This window comes from Phaenicophaeus curvirostris, chromosome Z (assembly GCF_032191515.1).
Source record: "Phaenicophaeus curvirostris isolate KB17595 chromosome Z, BPBGC_Pcur_1.0, whole genome shotgun sequence".
NCBI lineage: Eukaryota > Metazoa > Chordata > Aves > Cuculiformes > Cuculidae > Phaenicophaeus > Phaenicophaeus curvirostris.
Window position 1 is genome coordinate 62359602 of NC_091431.1, and position 22827 is coordinate 62382428.

The window sequence follows — 22827 nt, forward strand, 5'->3', positions numbered from 1 at the left end:
ACTGCAAATACTGGCACTTCCGTAAAGTAATTAAACTCACAGAATCTGAATTTCACATTGCATCACAGCTGTTCAAAGAAAATGTTTTACTACAAAATCACAGCAACTGAGTTTGAAGGTTGGGTAATGATAGAGCGTGTGGACTGCCTCTTTTGTCACCATCAGAAGTGTGGGGACAGGGAATTGAACCATCTGTTTCCTGGCCATGTTCTAGCATGCATCTTTACCTTTTGCCTGACTCCTTGTGCTGGCAACACTTGCTGTTCCTACTGCAGCACCAGCTGTAGCATTAGCATCCAGTGTTTCCCTGCATTTGCAATTGCAAAAAGTTATTCTCAACCCATAAATAAAAGGTTACAGAGTCACTGTGTTTGAGGTGTTTGTTAGTGTTTAAGAAAAATGCCTGTGTTTTGCTAAGAGCAATCAGAAGTTCAAATGAGAACTGCCTAAAATTGGTTATTTCACTTTTGAGTTCTACTTTGCTGACACCAACATTAAAAGCTGTAGTGAGGAAAAAAACGGAAGCAAGAAAAATGGTGAAAAATAAATTGAAAGAACCAGTACCACTGTTTTCCTAGAAAGCCAGACTGAAAGAAGCTTAAAAAAAAAGAGAGAGGGAGAGAAACAATGTGGTATTTGTCCAATGCACAATGAACAAAATAAAATGCTCTGACAGTGAACAGATACTTGAGAGAAATAAGGGCAGTCGGTCGCAGCACTGCCAGGCAGTCTCTGTTACAGGGGCTTGGAAGAGGGCAGTCACCGACAAGCTGGGTCATGTTCCTGGGGGTAGAAAGCCAGGCCCTTGCAGAGCTGTGGTGAGTGCAGGTGATGGCTCCTGGATGTTGCTCATGTGTGAAATGCCCAAGCACAGGGGCAGGGACATATCACTGCCTGATGAGGGGACCAGGGGTGCCTACGGTGACTCAAACTGATGGAAAAGCAGAGTGGGACAGAAGAGATATGATTGCTGGAGCAGGTGATGCCCTGAGTTTGACATCAAAGTGAAGTGGTGCTTTTAGAAGGGAAAACCCAACTCTGTGCATACATATCCCCCAGGAAATAAAAGGTAGATAAAATGATGCATCTGGCTGATAGGATGTGGTTGCTGCTCTCCAGATGTAAACCATGGCTGTATTTATCTTCTCCCTTAAGGTGAGGCGATGCTACAACAGGGGGAGCTGCACAGCAGAGCTGGGTTGTTGCATTTCCTACCCAGATTATTTTACTTTATCAATAGAATGAAAACTTCCTCAAAACCAAAGCCTGGTTGATGAAATAAATTAAACAGGCACCTGTGGCAGGATAATGTGACAAGTGCAATGGGCAGCTCCCCATCCCAAGCAGACCCCTTCTCCTCTTGACCTCTTTGCTCCCTGGGACCAGGCTGGGATGACTGGGACAGAAAAGAGCTCCCACTCCCTTATTTGCCTATCCTGGGGACCATTACTAAACCTTGTCTGGCTTTAGTTTCCCTTGACATCTGTTTTTACTTGCTTTTTCTTTTTTTTCTTTCCTTCTTATTTTGCTTTAGGGTGAGCTGTGTATGCCCACCTGCTGATTCCCAAGCAGCTGGAGAGCAGAGAGATAGGCTGTGCCCTAGGCAGGGCAAGGGGCAGTGAGGGGGCAGCTCTGCTCACTTGGCAGAGCCTATCAAAGGCCAGCACCAAGGTTCAGCTGAGAAAGCGGAGGGGGGATGTCTTTTGGGAGAAATGTAGAACATCTGGAGGAAAGCTAACAACTGCAATTTTAGGAAGGTGGATTAAATTGCAAAGAAAGACACAAGCACCTGGGATTATTGGCTTCAGTGCCAGTTTGCACAGGTTCCTGTGGCAAAAGTACTGCACTCTGTTAATGGGCATGAGCTCATCCTGCAGCACCACGATCATGGCAGGCATCTGATGTGGCCCAAGCAATAAATAACGTGATTAATAAATGGCCTCAGAGGCAGCAAGCAGCACATCTAGGCCAGTTCCTGGGAAAATGACTAAGCATTCTGCCATGCACGGTCTGCCTTTCTCCTCTCCTTCACTGACCCAACACTGGGGGGTGGCTGAGCCCCACATTGGGTCAGACATTCCTGTGTTTCTGGCACATTTTTTCTGCTCAGCCCCTTGAGAGGAAACCCCTGCCTCTAGCCCAGCCCTGAGCTTTGCCAGGGAAACCAAAGATGTGGATGCAGGATGCTTCCCTCTTCAGAAGATTCTCACACTATCTTCAAAAGGATACAGAAAGGAGGAGGGTTTTTTATTATAATTTCTATAGAGGATTCAATTCCCAGAGTATCTTTGCTATTCCCCCCCATCTGGCCACCATGCAGCTGTGCCACTTGTGCTCAGCCTGTGTCGCAGCCAGCTCTGAATTCCCACGCAGTGATATGCAGAGTCGGAAACAGGCCTCTGGGGAGTTGTTGTTTTTCCTCTTCCACAGCAACAACAGAGGTATTTCCTACCCGTTCCCCCCCTGCCATACGTTTCAAAGAACAGTTTTTGTTCTGAAGAAGTATCGCCCTGTCCCAGAACACCTGCTATTCTGTAGCAAATTTTCTTCAAATAGAGACCTCTCCCACCAGATGTTTGTCTTGGAGCCACTCTCCAGACTCTGTGACAGCAAGGAAAGGATGGGAAAAGCAAGGCACATGTGACAGAGCAGAGGCCGATGCTATTTCTGTACCAGTGTTGTCCCCCACCACTGGTGGCACAGCAGGTCCCCCAGGACTCAGTGTACAGGAGGCCTGGTCTCCCTACCCTGTGCCTGGTCAGGACAGGTCACTACCATTTGGGAACCTCACCCCAAGCACATAAAACACGACTCTTACCTCTCCAGCAGCCACAGGCTGAGATGCAGCCCAAGTGCAAGCCGTGTCTGGCCACCGCTGTGGGGCTGCTGCAGCAAGCAGCCAGCAAGACCTTCAGCCTTCAGAGGTTTTATTTTTTACCACTTTTCAAACTCTGCACAATTCCCCTTTACATACCACGGCAGCAAATTCCAATTATTTTCATTTTAAAGGTGCATCTTGATCATACTCCTTATCCTGCTTTTTCCCGACCATGTAGAGGTTTCCACACTCTACACGGGGGTCTCCTAGACAAATAAACCTGTACTTCTCCTGGAAGAAGAGCCATGCATGTCTCCAGTTCCTGTGCAAGCTACCCATATCTTCTACACACAGTTTTTCTGAAGTCTGATTTGAACACAGGGCACATGTGCACATGTTAGATGCTGGCACCACTGTGTATTTTTCTGTTCCTTTCTATTTCTAACAAGTCTCTGTGTCTGTTTTTGACCCCTGCTGCCATGTCTACAACAATCACAAGATGTTTCACCTAAATGATCAAAGTACCCCTTTCTGCACACAGAAGATGGGCTAGGGCCTCCTTGGCAGTTATTTTGCATATGCCATTACCTCGTACCAGCTATTATTTATTCCACTCCAGCCTGCAGCTGCAGGTGTAACAAGCCTCAGGAACATGTTTTAACTCCCAGAGAGCCAGGAGCACCCTGGGCACAGTAAAAATGCAGCAGAAACTTCCCGATCTCCATTGCTTTTGCCACATCAGGTCCTTTTAACTTATCATCATTTAGACATGCCTGCATTCCTGTGGAGGTTTGTTCCTTTCCCGCTGCCAGCATGGGGTGAGCTATGGGGCACACCACTGCATGGTGGGTCTCTCTTGTCCCCTCTGATGGCTCACTGATCCTCTTCAATCGAACAGCTAAGGAAGAAAAATCTCCAAACTATGAAATTCTGGACCATTTTCTTTCTGTCTCAACAGCACTCTGTTTGCCTGCTTAAATTACAGTTTGGCAATCAAGGTTGCTTAAGTGTTGGTCCAGTGCCTAGAAAACATCTTATTTTAAGAGGACTGTGGCCCACCAATGTTTCTTTCACATCTCTTTTCTTATTTTCAGCAAAATAAAATACTTATTTACAATACCACAGCAGCAAGCATTTACACCTTTTTTTCCCCTAAACTTTTATTCTGTTTAAGCCAGAAAAGTTGCATAATGTACAATTTTAAACTGTCAAAATTTACAAAACAAAACCAGTCAGATTTAATACTAGTCATAACTCACAAATATCCCCATCAAAACTGTATAATACAGAAGTTAAGCCTTCTGTATAATACATTTAGACCACAGGTCACTTTGCTATTTTAGGAAAGTGTGCAAAGAGCTAACTGTATAGTACACATAAATGTTAAAAGATATACCATGTAAGCAGATCTGCTGCTGCTATAAAAAATATACAAGTATAAAATTACTTCTACAAAAATGGTTCATTGTATTTGTTGCTTGTAATAAAAAATTAGAATTTAAGAACTTTCCTCCTCAACAAACAACAATATTTTGAAACCAGTCATTGTAGCTGTTATTTACACAGGATAAAACATAATTTAAGTAAATCAGAGAGTGGTAGGAACAGCTTGTTCCTGGACATACATTTGAATGCATAGATACATTGTCTGATGATGTATTTGTTGAATAGCACAGTCATTGTACTACTGCAGGGTGGGATGCAAGTGTTACAAAACTGCTTTCTCTGATATTGCAAAAGACAACCTAAGGACCACAACACAGTCTCTGAGCTACTTGTAACATCACACATTTCTTTGCTGTTTGCACTGCTGCACAACCTTTAAAGTTCACTAAACATTTAATAGGTAGAGGGGATGGTTCCTATACAAAATACTCAGTTTAGTTTGGTCAGCACAGGAAAGGAGAGGGAAAAATGTTCTCTTTTTTTCAGGTTTCCCTTCAGCTCTATCACCTTCCCAGATGGCAAATGCGGGCTTCAGGGCTACAGAAGCCAGATTGCGCTCAGCCACACACACAAGCGCAAGATGGGTCTTCAGCATCAAGATTCCTCTCCTGTCACTTGGTCCCACACGTGTTGATGTTCTTCCCATCAGCTGCATCCTCAACCAGTGAGATGTGGTAATCAGTTGAAAGTGTGAGGTGCGAGATGCAGCCCACCAAACCACGCATGTACTGCCTGTTTGTGTGCAGGGCTATTTCCTTCATGCCACCTGAGGGAAAGGCAGTGATGAGAAACACAGCACAGCACCAGCGTCTGCTCCTCCTTGTCAGTCCGCATGCCAAGCAACGCTATTAGTGTTCCTAGCACACCTCAGAATTTTAATTTACAGGGTGCTCTGCATTTTTTTAAATACAGCTGTTAAGCACTTGGCAGTACAGAGGGGATAAGCAGGAAATAATGAACTAGGATGCTAATAATTTATCACAACAACTGTAGCACCAACAAGAGTTGAATAGGCTTGTGCCCAGACTCTCACTAAGGTGCAGAGCCTGCAGTTGACACTAGCTCTTTTCTCTGTGTCCCAGCTAGGACTAACACAGTGCACTCCACGGCGCTGTTCCCTTCCCAGTGCTCCATCTCAGCCAGAGAGGCCTCCCTACAAAAACCAGATTATAGATGACCAGAGGCTGCCATTCACCTTGAGACAGACAGAGTTGGCATGTCCTGCCTTGCAGCTGACCTGACAAACAGAAAAACGCATCTGGGTCCTGAACACAAACAGTGTGCACTCACCTACATAGAGATCTCCATTGATGTTTAACTGCCTCATCTTTCCAGGGGATTTACCAGTCCTGGCACCGTAATCATCCACAGTTACCTTGCCAGACTGTCCATCCCTAAAAGGAAAAACAAACTGCTCTCATGCATCACCCTACAACCAGGTGGGAGGAGGTGCAGCATCACCTCTCCCTTGCCAGGAGACCAGGGTGACTCAGTGCTTGGCAGGGTTCATGGCAAACATCTGGAACTGTTGCTGGGGAGGCCAACAAACAGCACTGTGCTATGCCAGTCCAGACCCTTTGGGGTGGATTTTTTTTTTCCAGGGGATAAGATGTCAGAGAACTGCAAAGGGGGGGGAATACATTTGTGGAGGAGAAAAAAATGGGAAGTAAATTGCACAGCTAGGGGAGAGAAGAGGATGAACAGATTTTGATATGTTGTTAAAAATCAGATGTAATATAAAAAGTTAACAGCAGAAGCTTCAACAGGAGAAAACAAATAAGCAAGTTAAGGTAAAACATAATTATAAGCGGATTTGATTCTTAATAGAGCTTCTAGACCACTTCCATTTTATACTGGTCAATAACTGGATTGATAGAAGAGCCATTTGAAGGACTCCTATTCTAACTAATTTTGGTGACAAATTGTGCTAATACTAGGCTGCCACTTCCAGGGAACTGACATCCCATGAAGAGAGGGATACATGCCACGTCTGCTGGGCATGCTTGCCTTCCATGAGGTAATGAGTTATAAATATGAGTTACATGTACACTGCGAGATGTCTGCACCTCCTCCAAACAGAATAAGTAGGCATACACTGTCCATGCTCCAGTGCTTGTGCCAGCCCGCAAAATGTACCCTGGGGAATTTCAAAATGCAGACTTTAAAGAAAAATATTCTTAACCCAAATCATATGGGTTTAAGAGAATGTCTGTTACAGCCCCAGAATAGCCCTTCATGACTTTGGCAGTCTGCCTTGAGCTGTGCTGAGTTTCAGAGTTGGCACTGTCATCTCTAATACAATAATCTTTGTGTACATCGCCCTGGAACAGCCAAGTTGCTAACAGCTCAACTCTTAAGTGATATGAGAGCATGAAGCTGCAGTGATTCACACCCAACCAGCAACTAGACATGCCAGCCAGCACCTTGAATGGCAGGGTGGCTCCAAAACGCCTCCCAGATGAAGCACGGCCACTTACCGAACAGCCTTGACCCTGTGCCACCGTCCATCGCTGAAAGAGCCATTCACTGTGATGGAAGCAACGCCACTGCCCAAATTGTAGCTAAAAGTTAAAAAAAAAATTAAAAAAAATGCACTGCCCCCCTTGCAAAGCCTATCTGTCACATTGCTCAGATGTCCTTACTCTGTGCCCCATTCACCTGCTCAGCTCCAAGAGTAATCCTTATGGGAACATGCAGGAGGTTTCTGCATGGCAGTTACTCTCCAAAACACAAGATTATGAAGATCAGTGACACAAAGACCTTCGGCCTAATGGCAGAGAGCAGTGGGAGGCTGGAAACAGGGTTAATAAATAAACTATTGCAAAAGCGAGTAAGAAAGTGATCTATAAGAGAACTATAAATCATCTGAATTATAGGGGAGGTTGAGGTCTGTAATGTTAGAAAAGAAGAAGCCTAGGAAATAAACTCAGAGATAATCATGAAATTCCCTGCTCCAGTTGCAGCTCTGATTATTTCTTTGTGTTTGCTGCTACAAAAATTACTCAGCAGGTATAATGTCCCCTTCACATTTACACTTCAGGCATCATTATTTCTGAGTCCCAGAAACCTGGTCCAGCCTTCATGAATGGGAGGTAGATGCTACAATACTGTGAGCTGTTGGGTGCTCAGCTGCCTAAATAAGCAGAATGAAATAGCCTGAGCTGCTCCTGCTAGTCCTCTGCCTCTACCAAGCCAGAGAGTTTAAAGACAACTTCATTATCTCTTCAGAAAAGACTGAACCGGGAATTAAGTTCATGGCTGGGGTTAGATACTTGAAAACAGCACGTTGAGTTGTCAGCTGCTCAAAGCGAAATGGTTGTCCAATATTTCACTCCTCCCCAGAGGCTTAAATGAGTCTCAAACAAGCATCTTCTTTTGCCCAGGATTCAGCTACTGGTCTAGGTTGAGACCTATAGAAGTACTTGGGTGTTTAGGGTTGTATCAAAGCACTAGACCTTTGGTTACAAAAAATGAGAATCACATCCCTAATTAATGGAGATTCCCTACAACAGTGATATAAACTTTTACAGAAGCAGGGAGCAACAGAAAGGATTTACAGCAGCAGCTACATTGTGCAGGGAACTACTCTGCTAGGCCATAGGAAAATTGAAACAAAAGGTGTGTCCTGACCTCACCTATCAAAAGTTGCAAAAGTAGCATGAGGATCACTCTTTTTTTTAAATTACATTTATTCTTTCACAATCTTCAGTGCTCCCTTCCAGTATGTACAAAGTGTTTCTTAGAATTTACATTTGAGATCTTATATTTTACATCTTTCTAAATGTGTGAGAAAGGTACAAGTATATTGATAAACTTCAGCTGTTAAGGTGTAAAACCTTTGTGGGATGGTGACAACCCTAAAAAAAATGCACTGTGCCTAGAAAACATACAGAATAGACTGGCCAGTTGCTACCCACAATTTTTGAAAGACAGGGTCTCCCAAAGAGAGTTAAATAAACACACCATTTCTGCAGTCAGTGAGGAAGCCAAGAGTTTTTGCAAAGTTAACCACGGAATTAAAAAAAACACATTTTAAAAAAAGTTGTAAAGAAATTAAAGCAAATAGTAGTGTATCTTTGTCTGGGTGTCTATTGCAGCAAACAACCAGGTAAAAGATAGCTTCAAATTAGCTTAAACAATTAACTAAGTTTTTGTTGATTAATCCACAGTGTCTCACAACAGTCCATAATAATGATGGCATTTGTAGCTTGCTGTTTCAATGTTTGACTTACACAACCTATAAGAGTATAATAAGGAAAGATACAGCTTTCAAATACCAGGAGTCCCAAAACCCACCATACAAAAAGTTGCATGGAGTCTGCCCAAGTGTCTGCAAGGGAGAAAGCAATTCTAGAGAGAGAGAAAGCATGAGTTCAGCCATTCCCGAACTCTCCCCAGTTTAAGCTTTTTGACAGTAACACTGTTTCTGAAACAAGTGGTTCTGAGGATGCTGGCAGTAGCAATGCCTGGTGCCAGCTGGCTTTGTGTCACAGGGCGACTTTTGGAAAACCATTCTAAAAGTCTGATGTTTTAAGAACCGGGAGGAAAGGAGTGGGAATAATGCAAAGCTTGCAAAACATTATCTCTTCAACCCACTTCCTTTTCCAGATGCTAACAGGACTCGTCCCTGAACAAAACCTCCAGGATTTAATTGTCTCACATTATAGCAAAGGACAAGTGCACCTGATGTGTTGTGGAGATTCCTTTGAGCACTGACTGTATTGCATCTGATAAAAATAAGGGAGTGATAGTTTACCTGAATATTAGTGCTCCTTCTTGAAGGCCTAGAGAAATGAAATCGCTGTTAGGTCGCATGGGGCTGTCTCCCCTCCACATCAAAAGACCTTCCTTCATTGTGGTTTTGAACCTCATGAACACGTTTGTTCTTGAGCCTGACACCCTGTTTAATGTAGAAGAAGGAAATAGTAGTAAAATATTGGGCTGGGACAATATTCTTTCAAGCATAAAAGGTGATAGCACTGTTTCTTCTCCACTGGTCTTACCACTTGCCTACCTGCTGATGTATGAGGTTCACATCCCCATTTCCAGCAACGCACAGTGGGGAATTGAACTTAGCCCTCCAGAATTCCAGACATAATAGCTAACGGGTTACTTCACATAAACAAGAGAAAATAATTTTTCTGCCCAAGTCTACAGTGAAATCCAGTGCTACAAGGAAATTTCGAGAACATTCAGTAGGTTTGCTGCCCTCAGAAGCCAGTAGAAGAAGCGTAAGAAAGAGTAAATCAGAAAATGCTGGTAGGTCACAGGTATTGAGCTGCAGGACATTGGCAAAGCTTTCCCTAGTCAGTGGCTGAAATACAAGAGATGTATGAATTTGTTATAACAACCCAAAATCTTCTGGAATTTGGGAATCTTCTAGGATACAGAGCAGCCAAAAAGAAGTTTGAAGACCTAAATTCTAGGCTAAAGCAGTAGTTAAAATCCTTAGTCTCTTCACAGATATTGGTTCTGTATGTCTGTTCTTTGGTCTCAGAAAGCACTCACCAGTCTTTCTCCATGTCAGATACATGCTGTGCATACTACTTCTTTAAAGACTGCAAGATACTCAGCTGTTATAACAAACTAAGCTGTAACAACGTACATAATTTTTTTCTTGAAATTTAGAAATATGATAAATATAACTTAAAACAATTAAACATGCAACATCATCCCAATGTGAGGCTCCTAGTATTACAATGGTTAATAAACAGCATATTTATGTTCACAAGAGATACACTACCTTTTCAGGATATCTGGATTATCATATGTGAGGTAACTGCGACCAATAAATTGTGGGATTTCGATTGCTTCTGTAATGGCTGAAAAGTAAATTAAAAAAATTAAAAACAATGTCATTTAGCTGACACGGATTTACTCTCACATTGGCAGGTACCTGCTGGTTGCACAGAACTGAGCTGAACTTACAGCCAGTTTGTACCTAAATGTAGGGGTGGTAGTTGAGGCAGTTTAAACAGCCAACAGTCCTTCTACTTGCGGCCTTCAGGTCATGGGCCTAATATATTGCTCCACATTAGCACATGAAAATATGAAGTATTGGGAAAACATTGCAAATTTTATTTTTATCCCTGTTTCTATGTTCCTTGATTCTCTGTGTGATTCAAGTCATGCTCCTGCCAAAGTTTATGCATCAACTACCATTTGCTCTTAGTCTAAGAAACTCCCCCCCAGCTCCTAATGGGAGTGTCATGTGTAAACTCCTCCCCAGCTCACAGTGTGCACCCCTGCCAAGTGAGGCTTTGGGACAGCACAATTAGCCTGTGGGCTCCTCATTTCTCCCTTCATGTACGTGACTTTGCACAGAGTGGCTGCTGCCACACAAGGCAGTGTGGGGATAGGCTAACTCTGGGGAGGGCATAGAGAGTTTTGCTCAGAGCTCACCAATATCCCATGCTATGTATGCCCCTTTTCTCCAGGGGCAGGCCCTGGTACGGCCGTGGTGTACTGCTGCTGGGACAGCAACACTTCAACCAGACCTAGAGCTAGCATACTTCTGTCCATAGAGAAGACTTCAGTAAAATAACTCAGATGTGTGATACAGATCACTAAACATCCGTGATACACAGCCGTCAGCAGGCTATAAGTGCTTGAACTGATCTTCTTTCAAGAGAACATTCTACAGTTTGCAGCTGATCTTTCAAAAATGATTGCTGCATTAATAAGAGACAGTTCTATAATTTCCTTAAAATAGCTGCTTTCATCCTATTTTCTTCTTGAGAACTAATCTCTCCAACCCATGGCTAATCCCATCCATATACATTTCAAGCTTTTCAGGGCATGGATGATTGCTTTCTTTGTGTTTTGCAGAGGCTGGTGGGCTTTAAGAGCTCACTGTAACACAGATTTGCAACGACTGGTGTTGTCTGCCACCCAACAACAGCAATATGAAATTTAGGTCTAAGCGTCAAGACTGAGAATTTTAGATAGCAACAAGAGCCTGTTTTCATTCATAGTGAAATCAGGAGAGCTGCCTAATGTGTCTAAAGAAATCACCACAGACAGTCCACAGCCTGTAGACTGCCAGCATCACTGGAAGATTGCAAAAGATGCATCACACTCTGCCGGATATTTCTCACTAGGTCTGATGCTGCATCGGATGCTTTCTGACCATAGTGAATGACAGCAGAGCATGAAAGGAACCCTTCCTCCCCAACCATGTTCCACACCACCACTACTGCCCTGCTGCTCTTGCCTTTGGGAAAGATACTCATGTCATGCAGCAATCCTTGTACTTGCTCTATATGGAGCCTGATGGGCATCTATCTCTGCTTGCTCTTCACTTGCTGTACTAAAAACCAGTAAATTTTAGTGGTATCCTTGATGCATGCAGGATCTTTACACCTGGAAAAGGGGCCAGCAAGGATATCTAATACTAAACACCCTCACTCCCTGCTTATCACTATTATGCATCAGAGCTCTCATGACAAGCAGGACTGAACTTTGAGCTGCAGAGAACCCTGAAGTAATGCCTACCCTTACACAGCACTCAGCCAGGTGCCTTTGTGAATACAAGGACCTGCTCAACAGCCACCACTCTGCTGTTAGCATGTTCTCTGGATGTAGTTTAAAATATCAACAGTACAAGGTTGATATAATCCCAGATAATATTTTTGCTTATGGACAGAAGCTTGCCAGGCTTAATTGAAATCCAGCATCCAGCTTGCCAGAGCAGATACAGACACACAATGACAGAGCAGTTTTCACATCATTTGCAGTACTTACTGTTCAGGCAGTAACTTCCACACTCTGCAGTGAGTCAGCACAAAATAAAACAAGAACATTCTGGTTTTATTTTTCTATCACAATATCTGTGCATTTTCATGCCCACCTTTCTGTAAATGCATGATCCCAACCTCCCTTTTACATAGGCAATTATAACTGCCTATGAAGGTAGCACTCCTAATGCTTTACCCCAAGGATTTTTATTTGCCTGCTCAAAATACACAAAGGTTTAGACAGGTAGGACCAGTTCTAGTTTTCAAATCCCAGTGATTCATCATGGCTTATGGAGGGATCAGCTCTAACCAGGGGAAAGCAACAGCTCTCTGTTCTACTCCATCTTAAAATTAAGTATAAAAATACCCTTTACACTCCCTGCAGATTGTACAGAAGATATAAACCCCAGAAATGCCAGCAGAAACTCTCAAATCCTCAGCCAATGATTCATTATGATATGAATCAATACCTCTTATACCTCATACCAGCATCGTTTGAGTTTTATAAGTGGCATGTCTAATTTTGAAGAATGAGGCGTTGCCACTCACAAGTACTTTGTTTTTTCAGGGAATCAGGTTATGGCAGCCCACCAGAAAGCAGGATGGATACTGCACCTTCAGGCTCTCACGTATCCTCTGAGGGTACTAATGAAAACCCTATTCTGAAGAAGAACTGGATATACACAACCATCCTGCCTTACCGTGTTTATGCCCTACCAAAGAGACACAGGTAAGGATTATTTAAAGAAATCTGCTCCGGGTTCATCAGGGCTGTTCTGGACTGAGGTTCAGGAGGCAGGACCTCCATGGTCCATGCACATCAGCAAAACCTTGGCTTTTCAGTGGCAGCCAAGGCTGCAGAAGTGCAAGTAGTTGTTGAAAGGCACCTGAACAGCAGCCACAGGCAGCGGGAACAGACAGCAGATGAGTCATGCTTTTGGACACTCTTAAAAATGAATTAAGGTTGGATTCACACAGGCAGCAATATCCAGGATCCAGTCTAAGCCAAAGCTGCAAGGTGCTTCAGACTGTCTCTGAAAGCATGGGTGCTCATCGAATTATGACAGAGAGGAAAGAGGCAGCATACCAGACAAGCGGCACCACTGCCAGTGCCTGCGAGTCAGTGCAGGACAGCTCAGCACACTGCTCTCTGGGCTTAGCACAGGTCAGAAGCAGATGAGCAGTGAGTAGCTATGGTCCAGCCAACGCACAGGAACTCACTGAAAGCGCAAGCAGTTAGGTACTCAAGCCACAAAACACTCAGTTGCCTTGAGTACCCCTGGAGACCTCTGTACTGCTGCAGATACCATCTTGAAGTCAGAAGCTTAGCACTCTACACATACCTAGAAAGCCAAAATTGCAGTTCTCCCTCCTCCTCACAGAGACATTGCTCCAGCTATTACTTAGACCACAACAACGTAAGCAAAGGGGCTTCTTGCATTGTATTTTAATAAAATGCTTTTGTTCTAAGATATTGGGGTTTTTTTGAAGAAAGGGCCAATCTATGCCTCATGATTCAGCCAAAACCACTGCTTTTAACTTTGAAGTTTGTGCCTGTCAGAAATGAATGAGTGGGTGAAGACAACAATGGCAGTCAGTTCTTTTGAACTGAGTTTGCTATTTTCCAGTAGGAATTTTTCAAGAGCAAGACTGACAGAAGGGAAACATCTCCATCTAGTGGAGTGCATTTTTTTGAACACATGCAATCGGAATACTGAATCTAAAGTTCGAACTATTACAACGTGAACCTGGGAAGTTTTTTCTCCTTGGTGGTCTCCACTGCTGTTCCAAGCAGGCGGTGAAATAACCATCAGTCAGTGGCTAAGAAAGGACTAGACCTTTCTGTATATGTGAGAACAGTGCTTGTTGCGAGCACTATGGGGGATAAAATTACAAGGGTTATCAATGCTCATGCTTCAGGACATAATATAATCACTGGCAGGAGGACATTGGCAGGAATTTCCACTTTGTACAGCGCCGCATAATTAGGGAGGTATATGAAGTGTATGATGTTGGCCACCACAGGCAACCAGATACCAGGCTACTATCTATGAATCATAGCTCGGTCCTGGGATAACAGTTACAATGTTCCTAAACAACAAAACTAATTCTTCCTTGGGTAGGTGGAAAGTGCATGGATGTAAAGTGAGCTCTGGCCCCGGGGTTTCTATTTCAAGGAACAGATACAATAGCAGTTATAGGTGCTAAATCTCTTTTATAATCAGCTCTGGACCTCTTGATTGAAATGAAACCACCAGTACCTTTTTGGCAATGTTGCCCATCGAAGCCCAAGGGACAGTCACATTCATAGCTGTCCTTCTTGGGAACACAGGTGCCTCCATTTGCACATGGTGAGCTCACACAGGGGTGGGCAGCATTCATCAGGTTGACTCCAAAAGTGAAATCCTGTTTCACATCAATTGTCCGGTCATTCAAGATAATCTATGTGTGTAAAAAAAAAAAGAAAAAGAAGGAAACAAAAAGTTCATGCTAAGCCTTCCAAGTTTTCAAGTTTTCAGTATTGCAATGCTAGTCAGAAAACTTCCATAAAAGACAAAGGTAAGCTTCAGAACTTGGCCAAAATACTGTATCTTATGATGAGTGTTTTCTAGTTTGCAGAGGTCCAACTCATTCTGCTGCTCCCCTGACCTTTTGGAGATTAACTACTTCTGTGCTTTGTGACACAGACTTAGGCAACTTCCATATGAGGTGAAGTGGTGTACAATTTACCAGTCCTGTCTGAACACCCACGCAACAGTTTGTAGCAGAGCTGTGAGCTAGGACTGTAAAATTAGATTAGCATCACCGAAGAAAAGCGTTTCTGAGCTTAGGAAACCTCCAAGGAGATGATTGTTAATAGCAGAAATACTAAGCAGAAAAGCTCTTTTTGCACATTTTCTGTTGCTTTCTAGTATCCCATTTTGCCTGAAAGAAATCAGAGTTAAGAACCGATGAGAAACATTATTAATTATTCCACAAAACTGTTTGCATATAAACCAAAGAGAATTATTAAATATTGGGATTTTCCCAAGGCACCAGCATCATATGTTCCCCAAAACAACCTGACATTGGTATAATCTGATACTTTGGTAAAGAGAAGATGTGTGGATACAGCTTCTGATCTCAGCTATATAAAAAGAAGAGTCAATTTTCACTAATAAATAGATTTTAAGGCTCTAAGTGAGAACAGCAATAGTTACCCTAGCTCCTGCAGACGATGTACCTTAGGGGGGCCTACTGGGAAAAGGGATTGCATCAAGTGCTGGTTCCAGCCCTGTTCAATGTCTTTATCAATGACCTGGATGAAGGCATTGAGCGCACCCTTAGCAAGTTTGCAGACGACACTAAGCTGGGTGGAAGTGTTGATCTGCAGGAGGGTAGGGAGGCTCTGCAAAGGGATCTGAACAGGTTGGACCACTGGGCAGAGTCCAATGGCATGAGGTTTAACAAGGCCAAATGCCGGGTCCTGCACACAACAACCCTGTGCAGCTACAGACTAGGACTTTCTGTCTAGAAAGCTGCCTGGAGGAGAAGGACCTGGGGCTGTTGGTTGACAGCGACTGAATATGAGCCAGCAGTGTGCCCAGGTGGCAAAGAAGAACAATGGCATCTTGGCTTGCATGAGAAACGGCGTGACCAGCAGGTCCAGGGAGGTTATTCTCCCTCTGTACTCGGCACTGGTGAGACCGCTCCTCGAATACTGTGTTCAGTTCTGGGCCCCTCACCACAAGAAGGATGTTGAGGCTCTGGAGCGAGTCCAGAGAAGAGCAACAAAGATGGTGAAGGGGCTGGAGAGCAGGTCTTACAAGGAGCGGCTGAGAGAGCTGGGGTTGTTTAGCCTGGAGAAGAGGAGGCTGAGGGGAGACCTCATTGCTCTCTACAACTACCTGAAAGGAGGTTGTGGAGAAGAGAGAGCTGGCCTCTTCTCCTGAGTGACAGGGGACAGGACAAGAGGGAATGGCCTCAAGCTGCGCCAGGGGAGGTTCAGACTGGACATCAGGAAAAAATATTTCATGGAAAGGGTCACTGGGCACTGGAACAGGCTGCCCAGGGAGATGATTAAGTCCCCATCCCTGGAGACGTTTAAAAGACGGGTGGATGAGATGCTGAGGGGCATGGTTTAGTGATTGATAGGAATAGTTGAACTTGATAATCCTAGGGGTCTTTTCCAACCTAATGATTCTGTGATTCTGTGAAAAGCAAATGTTAGTTCAGTTTCAACTTACTTTAAACTACTTTATGGGAATGTTTTTTGAATTTACAGATTTATTTTCCAGAAGAGAATTACACCCATCCACAGCTGACCCCACTTGAACATTATTTGCTGACAACATAAAAAATCTCACCCATTCAGGTGCCCCATATAAATACATAAGAAAGGAAGGAAGTGAGGCATGGCACTGCTGTGTAATATAAGAGCATGTTAACTGAATTGGGATCCACTTTAATTTGCACCTTCTTTTTAATTCATTATTGCATTGGGTACATCACATATTCAGCTGCCTCAGTGTTTATACCTTGAAGTGTTTTTGCCCTTCTTTTGTTCATTTATTTATATGTGGCACTGAAGGGCACTTTGAGCACTGTTATGTTGCATAATGTTATGCATCACTCTGAACTGGATCCCATATAGCTTCTGCTCACTTGTTAGTGGAAATTGATGCGGAGACTAGCAGTGGTAATACTGGCTATCAAAGTTAGAACTGGTTAGCATTTTACTGTCAAATATGTGTCTATGTACTTTGTGGTGGTCTCCTAGGGTGAAATCTTGTATTATTTTGAATATTGCCATTGATCTAAGGGCAAGTTTTCACACAAAGTATCCACTGGACAAGACAGAAATCAATGCCTCCAGTGCGTTACTCTGGGCATATACCTTCTGGATGCTCCCACTGAAGGGTCTGAGGATCCCAGAATTCTTCTTCACATCATCGTAATTAGGGACTCCACCAATAAATATGTCAGAGCTGCATTTAATCTGTGTGAAAGCCCCCTGCAAGAAACATAGGAATAAAATTTTATTGCAGTAGCTGGAACCATGCTTGTGTTTTCAGATTGGTTTACTAGATGTAAGCTATAGTAATAGTAATAATAACTAGATGTTATAGCTTACTTTGTCCTCTTTACTTCTATTAACTGCATTTCATTGCATAATTCTTGCAAAAAAAGCCACTGTGGGACGCTCTCTACTGACTGTGCTTTCTTCTAATCAGAACTACCAGAAAGATCTCAAATGTTTCAAAATGGGAGCAATGAAGGAAGAAAAAAAAAGGAGACTGATTTATTCTGATTTCTGACTGCACATCTAGCTCTATTTGCAATGACTCAAGGTACATTGATGTGAATCTAGAACCAGAATGAGATTTATAAATTTAAAGTCAGAGCAATGTCCGTGGAACAGCGATTCATTTAATGTTTCCAAGATCTGAAAAGCTCATCTGTATCAAGATACAGGGCTAAATGGAAAAAAACATTGAGTTTGCACTAGTTACCAAAAGCAGTTGCTCAGGATACCTGACAGGACTAGTCAGCATCCTGGAGTCAACTGGAAGACGTTTACAGCTAAGGACAGAATAGCTGTGTAATTCCAGTTCTGCAGGAGTTCCTGTGATTTCTTTGTTGGCAGCTCCAAGCCAATATCCTTCAACTCTTAGAGAAAAACAATGGGAGTCTTTGCCTTGATTCATCATACGTCTAAAGAAGTCTCCACTCAGTTTCTTGACAGACAACTGAGATATCAATTATTTACATTTTTCAATAAAAGTCTAGGCTGTAATTAGTTTCCCAGTTTGCAGAAAAAAAAAAGCAGATTCTGCTAACAGAATCTGGATTCTGTTTTTCTGGCCAGACTTTCTGCTAGGAAAGATTAAAAGACATTTTCTAAACAGTTCCAGCCTTATGTTCTTGGGTAAAAAAAGTACCTCTGTATCTGCATTTCAGTGTTTAGAGAACCTGCTTGGTTCAAGAAAGGTTTGACCTTATTAAAAACTAGACTCATTAATTTTTAATATTTTATTAAAATAAACTATTATTTAATAAACTACCTTGATAGTTTATTAAAAATTAGAATGATTATGACCTCTTGGTGAGGGAAGAATAACATGCAAGTCATCAGCTGTTTGGGTATTCCAGGCATTACTTTGTCCTGAAAATTACTTTTGAAGAAAACAAACAATTCTCTTCCGGCCTACCTTTCCAGCACAATACCCAGAGAGGTAAAACCAGGACTTTGTGCAACTTTTTCAATTTCATTCTTCTCTAGATGATGCATTTCATAATGCACACATTCTTCAGTGGACTTAGCCACAACTAGTGAGTAGCAAGGAAAGAACTTCAAGAACATTTATGAACTGAACACAAAAACAGGAGTCCAGTTACGTGGCAAGTGCAGATAAGGTTGTGATATCAGCTGCCCTTACAAGGATCCCTGTCCTCAGAGGGAAGACTTCATGTGCTGATCTTGAGTTCTAGGCTTAAGAAAATAATGCCCTGATAAGCATATTTTTTTGAGCTCATAAGAGCTTTGGGAGCAGGCTGTGTAGTTTATCATGTAACCATTTTATAGTCTAACAGTCATAATCATGACAACTCATGATATATGCTCACCTCTGCCATCCCTTCCACGGGCTTTTGTTTGTCCACTTGTAGGATACCATTCTTTGCTGTGCGAGACACTCGTAACTCGTGCCACTGACCCAGACTGACAGGTTCTTCACTCCTGTTTTAAGGGGAAGAAAACTTTCAAGTAACTTTAACTTTCTGATCTTTTCAAATGTTGTTATGTTAAAACATCAAGTCCTCTGGGATTATTTTCTAAATAAAAAATAAAAAAGAAGCACTGTATTTCTTTCCTTATTAGGGAGTAATATAATTTCTGAGACCCACCAGCAAGGGAAAAGAAGACTACATTCTTATCACAAATAACAAGCCCTCTCCTTTTACTTATAAACGAAATAGTTATATAATCTGCATGCATTTCATCTACCTCTGAGTTAATTTTTCTGCTCAGTCATTTATAATGCATAAAGAAAAATTTTTGTCTCAGCTGTACATCCTCATTTCACAATGACATAAGCCTGGAGATAAAACTTCGCACTTAATAGAATCATAGAACCATAGAATCACAGAATCATAGAATCATAGAATCATAGAATCATAGAAACATAGAATCATAGAATCACAGAATCATAGAATAGTTAAGGTTGGAAGGGACCTTAAAGATCATCTAATAGTCAGTCTAGTCCCACATTCTTTGTCCTCTTTTAAAAAAGAAGTACTTTGTGTTGGCTTTTCAGCTGTATTTGCGCAGTCTGTTAGACGGACATCTACACACAGACGTGCAGCCTGGCTGATGTTTAAGAGGAACTAAAATATGATCCTAATGATGTGATGAGATTCTGGCTAGGAACAATAACCTCCAGTAGTGCAAAGCATTCATGAGACTCAAAGGAACCATTTTAAAACAGTTCATACAATTAGTTCAGCACTAATAAGAGTAGCAGCCTGTATAAAGGGCAAAACCACTTTCCAATTCATAAATTCTACAGAAGTTAGTATGTTAGTTTCAAACACGCTTTCACTACATGGCTTTAAATATTTTATATCTAAACAATATCTTGCAGTCTTTCCACCAGGAGCAATGAAAGCTTGTGTTTGATTCACTGGTTAAGCTCTAAAACTTAGAAAACACATTATCTGGGACACTTGTAGACTTTCTAGCTTTCAATGAAAAGTTACAAAATTGTTTTGGGTGAAATAAATGTTTGTATTTTCAAGCTACTTACATTTAAAGATAAAAATGATACATTTCAAAATGAATGAACTGGAAAAATTGTAATTTGAAATAGTGAGTCAATAGTGATTCAAATGCTGATCAAAAAAACGGTATAAAGTTTTGAAAATGCAGAAACAACTATTGCATTTTTTTCTTTTTTTTTCTGAACAATCAACATGAGCTTTGAAATCTTTTTGTTATATCTATTCTGCTCCTTCAAATTTTCTCAAAGCCCATTTTCATCTATTTGGATAACACTGACAGTATCACTTCGACACTCGCTCCAGAAATCCCCATAAAAAAATATCCAGCAATGCCATTCTCTTGGCCCTTTTCTTACGTAGTGGCATTTAGGGTTTAGCTAGTTTGGTAAATCAATAGTTAGCAGAACTTAATCACCTTGAAGAAGTCATTATATACATATAAAGGAACCAGATATGTTTGGTTACCTAATAAGCAGGAATGTATACATTTTATCTCCTCTGCTGATTAGGTCATCATTATGCCAACTCTCCTGCTCTGCTAGATTTAATTACAATTAGGGATGATTAAGCCTTGCACAGTCATCACTTCAGAGCTGCAAGCTATTTCTTGGCTCACAGTCTTTTTTTAAAGCAGCATGCGTTTGGTAACACTTTCTGCATATATTTGAACACGTCTGGCTCTTCATGTACTATTCCCTGTACAAACCGAACCTTAAAAAGTACATCAAATTATCAAGTTCTTGATCCTGTAAATGCCTGGCCAAAGGAAATGCCAGGAGACAGCAAATTCTTCTCTGACTTGCTTTGGTAAATATCTCTTGGTCTGCTTCCATCCCAGAACTCTTCAGGCAAAATCCAAGCTTGAACAATGTCAGCTTTCCTGCTGCTGCTGCTACACGTAAATGAGCTTGCCTCATCCTTAATTATAAAAACATTATAATTATGGTCTTATTGTTTTATAATATTTAACAGTCTGGTTCTATGGAAGAGATAGTCAGAATGACCAGAGTTGTACCTGTTTAGGACAAAGGGTATAGGCATGAAGCAATATAATGACAATCAAGCCAGACTTTTAAGTAGGTATCAGCTAAGCAGGCACAAAACCCAAGGAATCTACTTATTTTATTTAATCCCTGACAGGGCTGATGGCAGGTTACAAGTTGTACACATTATCTAGAAAAAGAAGCTGAACAGGACATCCTGACAACTCTCAAGGAAGCCTGCCAGTCTCATGGGTCTCCCCCACTACACAGCTATGGCACAAATTTTTCACCAATGTATGTGACCACGGTGCTACCTGGTGTCCCGCTTGCTCTTCTGCTTTCCAATATAACGGGGCAGTCTCCACTGCCAGGGATGTGCTTGTGGCTCTTGGTCCATTTTACAAGCTTACATCTCACTTAACCTTTAATCTAGGGTGTTTTGTAGCACTGCAGTATTCTTTGGGGAATAGAATGTCTACTTTAATGTCTTATGGTTGTCAGTAATAGGAATTAGACAGCTGTAATCAGAAAAAGATTGAAGGTTCTCGTAAGAAGGGCCATTTTTGATTGGAGCTAAGGTCTCCGACATTAGCTATTTCTGCTGCTTTTCAGTAAGAGAAAAGAACAGGGCAAGTATGGAGTGATTCTTCCCTTCAAATATCCTCCCGGCTGCTGGCAGCTTGTCATTTAGCAATTTCCTGAGTCAGAGGCTGCATCCGTACAATTGTGTTTGATCTCCCTCAATTGAGCTTTCTTCAAATTTCTCTATTTTTTTTTCTCTTTTTTAAAACCTATTTATAGTTCTGGCATCTGTAACGTGCTGTGACAATTACTTTGCACAACTTATGTGCTGTCTGAAAAAATTCGTTATTTTCTTTGTTTGCTGAATATTGCTTTGCAGTGTCACTGGACTCATTCTAATTCCACCATATTGAAAAAATTACAGAATAATCATTCCTATTTATCTCCATGTCATTCACAGTTTAAAAACCTTTATCATACTTAGACCAAACTCCTTCTTTTCTGTGTTAAAGGGTCCTGCTGTGTTTGTGGAAGATGTTTCTTTCCCTCCCCTGAATGTCAACACTACACTCCTTTCTTAGTTTTGCTAATTTCTTCTGAAATGAAGAGAACAGAATGGCAGCAAGTTTTCAAGGCAGAGCACATTGTGAATTTTTGCAGGGGCATTGCTCCTTATTCCACTCCTAATAATTCTCTGCATTGTACTTGGATATTTATAATTTTCTCTCAGTAGTTAGTTGTTGCTTTCATAGAACTACCCATGATGATTCCAGGCCCTTTCCCTGTCAGACAATACTAACTGCACTGCCACAGCTGTCCAATGCTGGGGGTGTGGTTTATTTTGCATTTGCTCCCTTGAAATTCCGTCTCTCACTCTGCCATCAAAACATATTTGTTTGCTTGAGTCCTCATTCAGTGGAAAAGCAGTACATTTCTCCTAATCTCAGTATAGTCAAAATTTCTAATGTCCATCCACAGCAAACACACAGTATACAAGACACCACAAGAAGGATGTTGAGGCTCTGGAGTGAGTCCAGAGAAGAGCAACGAAGCTGGTGAAGGGGCTGGAGAACAAGTTTTATGAGGAACGGCTGAGAGAGCTGGGGTTGTTTAGCCTGGAGAAGAGAAGGCTGAGGGGAGACCTCATTGCTCTCTACAACTACCTGAAAGGAGGTTGAAGAGAGGAGGGAGCTGGCCTCTTCTCCCAAGTGACAGGGGACAGGACAAGAGGGAATGGCCTCAAGCTGCGCCAGGGGAGGTTCAGGCTGGACATCAGAAAAAAAATTTTCATGGAAAGGGTCATTGGGCACTGGCAGAGGCTGCCCATGGACGTGGTCGAGTCACCTTCCCTGGAGGTGTTTAAAAGACAGGTGGATGAGGTGCTCAGGGACATGGTTTAGTGATTGATGGGAATGGTTGGACTCAATGATCCAGTGAGTCCTTTCTGACCTAGTGATTCTATGATTCTAAGACTTGCCAGCAGTGTACACATTTTACATAATCTTTATATAGAATATTTCTAAATATTTGGCCAGCCTGTTCTAGCTCGCAGCATCTTGGACTA

At 42.1% G+C, this 22827-nt stretch overlaps 1 protein-coding gene across 2 annotated transcripts in view; it reads right to left on the reverse strand.

The window, feature by feature from the left end:
• Positions 1–3948: 3948 nt before the first annotated feature.
• EGFLAM (EGF like, fibronectin type III and laminin G domains) overlaps positions 3949–22827 on the reverse strand; it is a 73023-nt gene continuing 54144 nt past the window's right edge. Inside the window, exons 16-24 of one of the 2 annotated variants that reach the window (XM_069880093.1) lie at positions 18607–18718; positions 16877–16993; positions 14262–14442; positions 12008–12031; positions 10008–10086; positions 9021–9164; positions 6742–6825; positions 5555–5658; positions 3949–5030 (exon numbers count right to left, since the gene is read on the reverse strand). In XM_069880093.1, coding sequence (XP_069736194.1) covers positions 4876–5030; positions 5555–5658; positions 6742–6825; positions 9021–9164; positions 10008–10086; positions 12008–12031; positions 14262–14442; positions 16877–16993; positions 18607–18718 — 1000 coding nt within the window. In that variant the 3' untranslated portion in view covers positions 3949–4875. The remainder of the gene's footprint in view (positions 5031–5554; positions 5659–6741; positions 6826–9020; positions 9165–10007; positions 10087–12007; positions 12032–14261; positions 14443–16876; positions 16994–18606; positions 18719–22827) is intronic. The other variant, XM_069880092.1, reaches the window with a different exon arrangement.